At 37.0% G+C, this 11,140-nt stretch overlaps 1 protein-coding gene and 1 pseudogene across 1 annotated transcript; one reads left to right on the top strand and one right to left on the bottom strand.

The window, feature by feature from the left end:
- The first annotated feature begins 291 nt into the window (after positions 1-291).
- Positions 292-7,327, top strand: LOC122347925 (annotated as a pseudogene).
- Positions 7,328-7,490: 163 nt separating this feature from the next.
- Positions 7,491-10,976, bottom strand: LOC122347915. Its single transcript, XM_043243170.1, has 6 exons — positions 10,956-10,976; positions 10,127-10,459; positions 9,793-9,846; positions 9,456-9,602; positions 8,720-8,736; positions 7,491-8,390 (listed from the first exon to the last, which is right to left on the bottom strand). The coding sequence occupies exons 1-6, from the start codon at positions 10,974-10,976 to the stop codon at positions 8,039-8,041; spliced, it is 924 nt and encodes a 307-aa protein (XP_043099105.1). The 3' UTR covers positions 7,491-8,038.
- Between the last annotated feature and the right edge of the window lie 164 nt (positions 10,977-11,140).

Here is an 11,140-nt window from a genome sequence, read left to right on the forward strand (position 1 = left end):
ATGTTTACACGTAATACAAAACAAAACACAGCAAAGCACCTCTTTGGAAAAAGTCACTAAGAAAAGTGTTTTTTACTATTCTTTTATTTGATATAAAAACCACCTCGAAGCAACAAATGAATAAACATAAAATAGTAAGCGAGCTATAAACGAGCAAAAATAAATATGCAAACTACAGATTAGATAGATAGATAGATAGATAGATAGATAGATAGATAGATAGATAGATAGATAGATAGATAGATAGATAGAAAAAGGTTTTTCGAAGAAGCTAGAAACAGAGAATGAAATGGGAAGTAAAAGTGCGCATGCGCATACGATCACACGCAGTCATGAGACTCTTGAAACGCCGGTTATAATGTTTCGATGATCTTGTAGCGACAATGGTGTTTTTATCTCTTTTTCTCGGTTTACTGCTCATGACAGTCTCTGAAAACGATGCAGCCGAGAGGATTGAAGCCCTCGTCATTCCTCACAGTCATATGGATGTGGGCTGGGTGTACACCGTCCAGGTAAAACGCAGACGCTTAATAATGTTTCGCGAGCGGAACTGTCATCATCGACAGCGCTGTCGTACTTCTCTGTTGTAGGAGAGCATGCATGCGTACGCCAGCAATGTCTACAGCAGTGTAGTTGAAGAGCTGTCACGAGTCAAAGGCCGGAAATTCATCGCAGTTGAACAGGAGTTTTCCGACTCTGGTGGGTGAATGTGGCAACAGATTGGCACAAGAAACAGGTAAGGGCTTACGGATATCATATTAGCTGTTATGTAATAAAGGTAAATAAGTTAAATTATTGTTTAAGCCAGATATTTTCAAACTGGTGCTTGGAAAAAATGTAAAATGTCTAAAAAGCTAAATATGTAAATAGATTTAAAAAAGACTCAAATAAATAAAATAATTACAATACTGTACTAAGTAGTGAAAAATAATTTCCAAATTATATTTTGCACATTTTACAATTTTTACAATATGTATATATATATATATATATATATATATATATATATATATATATATATGTATATGTATATATATGTATATGTATATGTATATGTATATGTATATGTATATATGTATATGTGTGTGTGTGTATATTATAGCTGCTTTTTCAGTTTCTGGGAAGTATGATCATGCTTGAGGTTTATGGCCTTCAATGATCAAAAATAAGCAGGTTTAAGGTGACTTTTTTTCTATATGTCAGGTAAGACAGCTGCTAAATGAGGGTCGTCTGGAGTTCATAATCGGGGTCAGGTGATGCATGATGAAGCGGTGACAGATGTAGATGATGCCATTCTTCAGCTCACAGGTGCGTGAGCATGAAACACTCCTTAGAAATAAAACCTGGTGCTGAAAGATCTAGTGCTATTTACACATTACTAGTGTTACATATGTTGATCTTCTTATCTCCCGCTCTCTCTCTCTTCTTTTGGCTTGTAGAGGGACCACGGCTTTTGTATGAGACCTTTGGTGTTGGCCACGTTTCGGATGGCATGTTGATCCATTTGGTGCATCAGCCACCACCCGGTCCTCTTTGCGCTTGCAGGGTTTGATGCTCACCTCATCTCACGCGATCGACTCACGACCTTAAAGATGACATGCAGAAAAACAAGGTTGTGCTTTTGCATCATTGGTTTGGTATAACATATCACAATGCAGCTGTGCATAAACTAAATACATTATGGTTGGTATGTGTAGTAATATAACATCTGCATTTGTAGAAATTGCAGTTTGTGTGGAGGGGTTCACCATCTTTAAAGGAAAAACAAGAGATATTCACACACACAATGGACCAGTTCAGTTACTGCACCCCATCGTATCTCCCCTTCTCTAACAGGTGATACCCAGTAACTTTATTTTTATTATTGTTATTATTTTGTAACACTTCAATTGTGATTTTTGTTTAGCATGAAAATCAAGTAAGTTTTAATTTAATTTTAATATATATGTATATATATATATATAATATATATATATATATATATATATATATATATATGTGTGTATATATATATATATATATATATATATATATATATATATATATATATATATATATATAAATTAACTAGAAGTAAATAAATAATAATATTTCATATCCTTTTTATTGCAATTTTGAGTAAAAAAAGTAGTCTTGGTAAGCATAAGTATTTTTTTTTCTTTATAAAAAATTCTTACCATCCCCAAACTTTTGTTTTATATAAAATAATGTGTGAACACTTGATGTTATATTGATGGTAATTGTGCCCAGGTCTGGGTTTTACTGGAATGGAGTCGCCTTGTTTCGGACCCTCCTAAAGATGGTGTATACCCTAACATGAGTCTGCCAGTGACCAAAGAAACTTTAGAGCTTTACGCACAGACCATGGTGGAAAACATCAAGCAAAGAGCCCAGTGGTTCAGAACGAATCATGTTCTCTGGCCTTGGGTCAGTTCAGCTCAATCGTACCCCAGGCTAAACCTTTTATAAGTATTTCTTTTATACATTCACTAACTCATACAGTATTACAAGGGTGTGTTGTATTTACAGGGTTGTGACAAGCAGTTCTTCAATGCTTCAGTGCAGTTTACAAACATGGATGCTTTAATGAACTACATTAACGCACACAGTGACAAGTATGGAGTTACAGTTCAATATGCCACGCTACAGGATTACTTCCAGACAGTGCACCAAACAAATCTGTCCTGGGATGTGAGAGGAAACCAAGACTTCCTTCCTTACTCAACAGGTTTATTATTTGGCTATTATAGCTATTTCTATAGTTTTTATGTGTTTTTACCAATTTTTAATACTACACTTTGTGTTTTATTACCATGCGTTAAATTGCAGAAGAATAGTTAACACTGCTGTGTGAGTGTTTGTAATATAAGATATTTTTCTCTCCTCTGGCCAGTGTAAGAAATTTCTTAATATTTTTCCCGCTCTTTTAAGAAATGCTATCAAGGATTCTGAGAAATGTCAATAAGGTCCATCAGTGTGTCTCTGCATTTCTGAAAAACAAATGGTCCTGAAAGGTCTTTTTCTTTATTTTCCAGAACCGTTTCAGGCATGGACGGGGTTCTATGGGTCCAGGAATGTTCTGAAAGGAGTAGCTCGACGAGCGAGCTCCCTCCTGTATGCAGCAGAGTCTCTCTTCACTAGATATCGTATCAGCTTCCCAGAAGGTCCAGTTCAGAGAGAATGGGCTCTAGACAAACTCAAGACCCTACGTTGGGCTGTCTCAGAGGTGCCTGGTTTTAAACCTCTATTTATGTCGCTGCCATTTCCTTTTGAGCAACTTTAGGCAGCATGGAATTTACAGTTAAATTAGATCCAATGATGAAAAATGTTATTCATAATTTATTTATTTTTTCTCATTAGTTTTCTCTTATTATTCAAACCCATAGGTCCGAATTAAACTTTACCCTGCTAAAACATGTTATTGTATATGTCTAGAAATTGACAGGTCCTGATCTCATCTGATTTGCTCCAGGTTCAGCACCATGATGGCATCACAGGGACAGAGTCCCCTAAAGTTGCTGATATGTACATGGAACATCTCATGCAAGGCATGATGGGAGCTGAGGAGCTCTTGGCAGCCATATTCTTGCTTCCACAAACCGTTTCCAATGACATCAATCACACACCTCAAACCAGATCTACTACAGTAAAGACCAGTATGTTTTTTTATATATATGGCTTATGCTTTTAGCCTCTTGGTTCTTGTTTTTCATTTTTAGAAATATTTTTAAAGTAATTGATAATATAGACAATATTGGAAATCCAAGTGCATTTCTTTACATTTTCAGTGTAATTGTTAGCATTAGTAGTTGATTAGAGGCTAGATTGTCTAATAAAGGTTTTGTTGTTGTTGCAGACTCCGTAAATGTTCTGGAACAGCATGTCATCGTGTACAACCCACTTGCCTGGAACGTTTCAACATATATTAATATTTCTGTGGCATATGCAATGGCAGTTGTGCTTGCGATGACGGAAAAGCAGTACCTTCTCAGGTTACAAAACATTTCTTCTGTCTTGACATGCAGTTATCCGTCGTTTCAGTTAATAACAGACTCAATAATTAACTGCAGATCCAACAATCGATGGAGTCTTCCACCGCCTACGATCTGTTTTTCGTTGTTGAGCTAGGCGGACTTCAGTACAGAAAGTACATTGTGCAGTTCCCACAATCCCCCTGTGACACTGGATCTGTCTGCGGGGCGGCTCATGCGGCCAGAGTAGTGAGGTTTGAAAAGAAGAATGTGAGTCAGTGGAAGAGGACTGGTAGGAAGTTGTTACCGGTGCTGAACGAGTGCTACAAACTGATGTTTGACCAAGAGACAAACCTTCTGCACAGCATCACAGACCGGCAAGTTCTCCTCCATCATGCATCAGATTGCCAGTTAAACCCAGTGGAACTTTTCAGTTGATCTAGTCTGTACTTTGCAGGCGTGAAAAGATGAGAGTTAGAGTACAGCAGGATTTCTGGGAGTATGAAGCCAATGGGGATGTCCACTCTGGGCCGATCTCAGACAACTACATCTTTACTGCTAACGGCTCAGCTATTCCTGCTTACAAATCTGTGGCCATGGAGATTGTACCGGGGAAGGTAGTCTCAGAGATACGCCAGTATTTCTACAGGTAAAAGAAAAAGGCTTTCTTGATATGCTGAATCTATGGTTCTAGGGTTGTTGTTAGCTTTAAAATAAATGTTAGCAATTTAGAATACATGCTTTTTTCAAGCTGGTGCTATGCCTGTTTCATTGCGACCAATTAAATTTTCTCCATAAATTTAGCAATAGTTCCCATTTCTGAAAGTGTGAGCGTTTCTCTGCAGAGAGGAAGAAGACGCGAAAGCACACCTACTCTGTGGTCACCAGAGTGCCGCTAGGGTTCAAGGGTCGGCTGGCGTGCTTCAGACTAGAGCAGAGTTATAAAGTGGGTCCCCTAGAGATGAACAGAGAGACCGTGTTCAGAACCCGCACGAGTCTGAAGAATAACAGAACACTTTTTACTGATAACAACGGCTATCAGATGATGAAAAGGACACATAAGACCTTTGTGAACAACACAGTCGCCCGCGTAAGGTTGCTTTAAACTTAATATTCATAAATCATACCAGTTATTACGAGATATGCTTATTATACGTCTGGTGTGTTTACATGCACAGAATTACTACCCAATGGTGCGGGCGGCCTACATAGAAGATGATTCCAGCAGAGTTGTGTTTCTCAGTGAAAGAGCTCATGGAGTGGCCAGTCTAAGTCAGGGCAACTAGAAGTAAGGGCTTGTGTTTGCCTCTCACACACACTTGGCACTGTTGTGTCAATCTCTAAGGCCGTACTTGGCTGTTTTGTAATGATTTGTATTCTGTGCATTGTGTGCGTGCATCAGGTGATGCTTCATAGACGGCTTTGGAACAACCAGAGTGGAATCTGGGATATAATCTTACTCTTAATGACTCGTCTGTGGTACGGCCAGTTCTCTGGATGATGCTGGGCGCCCCGTCTGCATTGTCCTCTCTGTACCAACAGGAGGCACTGGAGCTGCAGCACAGACCTGTGGTTATGCCCATTGATCAACCCCGTGAGTTTGCAGACACCAGACTAACTGTCATCTCCATCTCAGCTCCTCTAAAAAGTTTATTACATTCAGTAATGCATCTAATATGTAACAAAAGGCAACTCAATAATAGGAGACATACTGTAGCACACCCTTCAGTTACCTTTAATCCAAATGCTTGCCAGTACTAATGTACAACTTCTGACAAACAGGTGCAGTTTAAAAATGTTGTTAGTTAAAAATAGAAATGACCTCCATTGGCCCAGTACCAAGGTTATAACAGTAAACTAAACTGCAGTCATAAAATGGTATATTACCTGCAATATAATACATTAGAAAAGACTCTTTTTTTTTTTTCATTTTTTGTCTTATTTTTTATTTCATATGGTCTACTAAAAGTAATAAATAAAATTCTAATAACATGACAACATTTTTATGAAAATTAAATGTAAAGAAAATATAAAAATGCTAACTATTTCATAATATTGAAAGAATAAATACTGAAATAACACTGCCAAGGGCATTTTTCCTTAAAATGTGCAAGCCCTTTTTTTAAACGTACATATGCACTCTTCATCCAGATGACATAGATTTATAGTATTTTGTTTCTACTAAGTACACCTACTATTTTACCTGTTTCTACATTTTCTACATGTTTTGCCTTCATGTATTATTAATTTTATTAGATTTGTCATTATTACCTCTTTTGTCTGAGAAACATAGACAAACATACATCTTATATGTGTAATTAAAAATAAGAAAACTATTAACAAAATTGTCAGTTGAGCAAAATGCGAAAAATGTATTTTTTATTTATTTTTTTTAACATTTGTCCGTTTTGTAAGCCAGCAGAGACGAAGAAATATAAACTTTTCCCTTACACAGAAAAGCAGTGGAACCCGAAAGGCTTTGTTCAGCCGGTTGTGCTTCCCCAGAACCTCCACATGCAGACCCTCAGTATCCCTGGCTGGAGCTACAGTCCTGATCACACCCAGCACCTCCACAGCCTCAACTCAGGCAGGCCACAATATACTTTACACAAGACTGGCAAAACAATTATGAATCAGACTCAGGGTGAAGTATAAATTCGCTTATAACCAGAAGCTATATTCAAAATGTACATATAATTTTTCAAGGTGGAGAGACAAACTCTGAGATGGACTTTGACCGTATTCTTTTGAGAATCACACACCTGTATGAAGAGGGAGAAGACCCAGTCCTGTCGCAACCCACTGTTATTAACCTGAAGGTACCTGAAGTTTTTATTGGTAGAATGTTTATTAAACATAACAACTTAACAGTAATTTCGTTAACAGGAGGTTATGAGAAGCATAGGTGAAGTAACCCAGGTTCAGGGAGCGTTCCCTCACAGGGCGTGGATTAAATCAGAACTCAAGAGGTGGAGCTGGAAAACAAACGAAAGTGTACCGAAAGGGGGTGAGATTTTATCCTTGTTTGGTAACTACAATGTTTGATCTGACAAGTGAATGAGTTAATGAAATTAAATAGATGTAATAAAAATGTCTGTTGTTGTTTTTCTCTTTACAGAACAAACTGATTTTTTTAGCAGCACAACCCAGGACTTCAATGTGACCATTTATCCGAAGGAGATCAGAACCTTTTTCATTTACTTTAAATAGACTGATTTGCAGAATCCAATTTTATCTTCTGTGAAGATTCTTTATTATGATTATTTCTAAATTGCCAGTGATTATTTTAAGATGTGTACAAGCTGAATCACCTTTTGATGATAAGGAGATTATTAAAGATTGTTTTAAGCATCGCACATTTTGTGAAGTGTATAGACTCAGTTGTGTTCTATATATTTATTTCGAAAGTGCATATATAATCTGGACATCAGGTCAGTGGGTGAATGTGAGCTTTATTTGTTGAGTTCAATGCAAACACTTTAATATCACCGCTGATACAGTAATAGCATTGCTGTTAATGTTTTCCCCATTGGCTTAAAGCAATATTCCACATCAAAATAATGCACAACCCTATTATGTTAAGTGTCATACACTTTTACAACATTGTTCCAAGCTGTTTTTTGGTCTACGTTGTACAATAGAAGTCAGTGGGTTCCAATTTACTTGGGTTCCCAGCATTCTTCATTCTTCCATGGATGAAAGAAATGGGTTTGGAGGCGAGTAAAAAAAGACTTTTGTTTATTCAATTTTAATAACCTTTCATTTAAGTATTGACACTGTCCATACACCAGTGAATTCAGTACATGAATCGGAAAACATACAGTATAAGTTTTATGTGCTGTATTGTAAAGCTGATTAAAATATTAATTCATATTGCAAATATACATTATTCCTGTTAATTCAGAAATAGGTATACAGTCTGCATATTTGGTAGGACTAAAGATTAGATGTTTTAATGCTCTCAAAATACTTGAATAAAACTATATCAGTGATAAGCTTGACTATGGTATAATGTATTAGTATCTCATAATGTGTTCTAAGATCGAGTTATATTAGTATTATTAGCCTTAAGGTGCACACACTCTCCCTTTCATTGCGTATCCGTGGTTGGCGCCATAACGATGATGGGCTAAAAAATAGAAACCGTTTACATTCGAGAACTGTGCATGGTCTATAAAATGAACATTGCTTACCACATTAGATCCGGAAGAGCAGCAAGGAATCGCCTTGCAGCAGTATGCAGCTATTGTGAGGGAGAGGACAATCTGAGTCACATCTGTGAGCTCATCTAAGAAACACAGTACAGCATATCCCTTCTGTAAAAAAAGAGGGCAAACAATCCATAAATATACACTGATCAGACACAACATTAAAAGCATACAATAATCTATAATTCTCCCTTGTGGTGCTAAACCAGTTCTGATTCATTGGTGTCTGCCAAAAAGACATTGGCATGGATTGGATTTGTTGGTTGAGTACATCCCATAAATGCTCAATTGGAAAACGCCTTGAACTCTTTGTGTTTCACAAACCATTCCTAAACAGTTTTTGCGGGGTGTCAGGATGCCATATCCAGCTGAAATAGCCACTGCCTCAAGGAAACACTACTGAAAGGGTCTGCAACAATCTTTAGGTAGATGGTAATTATCCCAAGGTTTCCCAGAATATTACTCATAGCATTCCAAAACATCTGTCAACTTCTCTGCTGCCATCTCTTTCCCAAGCAAACAATATAACAGGCAATATACCTAGCCATCCAACTGATCTAAACATAATTTATCAAACAAGATTTATCATTGCTTCATGTCACAGTTCAGGTGTTCACATTGTAGACAGTGGACAGGGACCATTTTTCATTACATGAAATTGAAGAACTGACTGCTCACTACTGTGTACATAATATAGGCAGCTATGAAAATAAATCAGCATTTTTAATCCTTTTGATCTTTCATTAAAAAAAAAATCACAAAATTCAAACTAAAGCAATGAAGAGCCATCTTAGTCATTTTCTACAGGACTGGGATACCCATTTTTGTGTTGATTTTGGATTGTTTTGGATTATTGTCCCAATGGAAAATCCAACCATGGTCCATCAAAACATTTCTAACAGAGGCAGTCAGCTTTAGATCTTTTATCTGTTGGTATTTGATAGAATCCATAATACCATGCATCAGAAGGAGATGTCCATGACCTCCTGTAAAAAAACAGACCAACAACATTAAAGATCCAACAGTATACTTTTATCCCTGTTTGTACTAAACCCATCTGGTGGGTTTGCTGCCAAAAATCTCTTTTTTAGTTTCATTTGACATCACATTTGACAGATCTGTAACATCTTTAGTTGATATTTACCAAGGGTGCCAATATTAATGGAGGTGCCAATATCAATGTATATACCTATATATACAGTCTAGTGATTTGCATGTTAACAGCGTACAATGACATTAATAACATAAAATGTTCTATTTAAAATAGTTTGCTTACCTCCAATTGTATACATGTGTTTCCATGTTTCATCTTGATGTGATGCCAGAAGCAAACGGTGTATAAATATAGCTCAGTTAATGTTCCCAGAAGACAGAAGATATATGCCATACATGTGACCACCTGCATTCCCAAACAAGCCTTAAGCTGTTGAAGAATAAAACGACAAAATCACACTCAGGAATACTTATTTCTAAAGCGTCTTTAGTGATAAATTCAGAGTAGGAAATACGCTCAATACATTCTGCATATAGTGCATGACTAGCACAAAAGATGGTACATGCTTTTAATAATAATTCATCGTTTTTCGATCACAGATGATTACTTAAAATCTTACTGTTGGCAAGTGAAGCTTCTGTGCTGCTATGGCCAAACTGCCAGAAATAATGCCCTGTTTAAAGGAAACAGTAGTAAATAAATCATACTGAAGGATGGTTTAAAGTAAAAATTTAAAATTAAAAAGCTGAAATGCTGTAACGTTTACTATAAGAAATTATCACCTTTAAATATAAAATAAATAAATATTATATACTAATTAAATATATATATATATATATATATATATATATATATATATATATATATATATATATATATATATATATATAATGTTAACCAGTGAAGCAATTACCAAATTGTACAGTTTAAGCATATTCAAAATTGTCACTTACAACAGATGAAAACGCCAGCATTACGCTATTACTCGATTCAGCTAGTACTAAATAAAACGGCAATCTGCAAACAGCGAAGAAGCAAAGCAAAACAAAACAAAATCCCTCAGCCCTAGATGCGTTTGAGACTATTGCGTTCCCCTTGAACATCAACTTCAGGTGTACCCCTAAAATCTTGGGTTCTGCCTCGAGGTATTTGTGTTTAAGATGTGGGTTCCTCCGGAAAGAAACTTTCAGTAAGGTCCCCGCCTCGGCCGGGTCGCTCGCGCTTGGGCGCGCGGCAACCGCCGGAACATCGCCGCAAACCTCGTGTCTTCTCGGTTTCAGCTTCGTCTGTGCGTTTGAAACATCGTCAGAAGTTCTGCACCGGTTCCTACTCGGTCAGTACAAACACCAGTTGATAAAATGCACATTATTTGTGAGATTCCTTAGCGAGCATTTCCTTCTGCTGGCCTTCAGTGCACGTGTTCAAAACAAGCGCTATTGTATGGCGGCCAAAATCCCTGAAAAGGGTCCGTTACGAGGTTTTTCGGAAAGCGCACGCCCTTTTCCCATCTGGAGCAGTCTTTCGAGATCACATTACATCTGGAAAGGCTGAACTCGAAAACACAGGCGTCTTTTGCAGTGTGTTTATCCTCTATTTTTTACATTACGTACAGAAAATATTATATAAGGTTATTGAACGAGAATTTAACACATTTAAGGTGTGCATATTGATAGTGTGAATCAGATGAGGCAAAGAAGGCGTAGCTGTTTTTAATTTGTCTTTATTTTTGACAAATGTCAAATGTTTTTCTTTACTCTATGTCCACTGCTGCGCTGGTTTCACATTTCCTGCCAGTCCTACCATACTAGTTTGCTGACTTTTGTTCTACACTAAACTTCAAAATCTAAATAAATTTCACAACACGTGACAACACTTCATTTTTTTTAACATATAGGCAAGATCAGCGATTCGTAACTTGCAAAATGAGGTTGAAAGTGGCTGCATGCACAGATGACCTTTGTCAGTCC

This window comes from Puntigrus tetrazona, chromosome 7 (genome assembly GCF_018831695.1).
Source record: "Puntigrus tetrazona isolate hp1 chromosome 7, ASM1883169v1, whole genome shotgun sequence".
NCBI lineage: Eukaryota > Metazoa > Chordata > Actinopteri > Cypriniformes > Cyprinidae > Puntigrus > Puntigrus tetrazona.

Bases quoted from the DNA above. Each gene is read 5' to 3' on its own strand.
- LOC122347915 (XM_043243170.1), bottom strand. From the start codon at position 10,976: ATGGTAGGACTGGCAGGAAAT. The intron at 10,460-10,955 runs GTGAAACCAGCG...TCAAACGCACAG, and splicing joins TGGTAGGACTGGCAGGAAAT to ACGAAGCTGAAACCGAGAAG. The intron at 9,847-10,126 runs GTAAGTGACAAT...TCCTTTAAACAG, and splicing joins TGCTGGCGTTTTCATCTGTT to GGCATTATTTCTGGCAGTTT.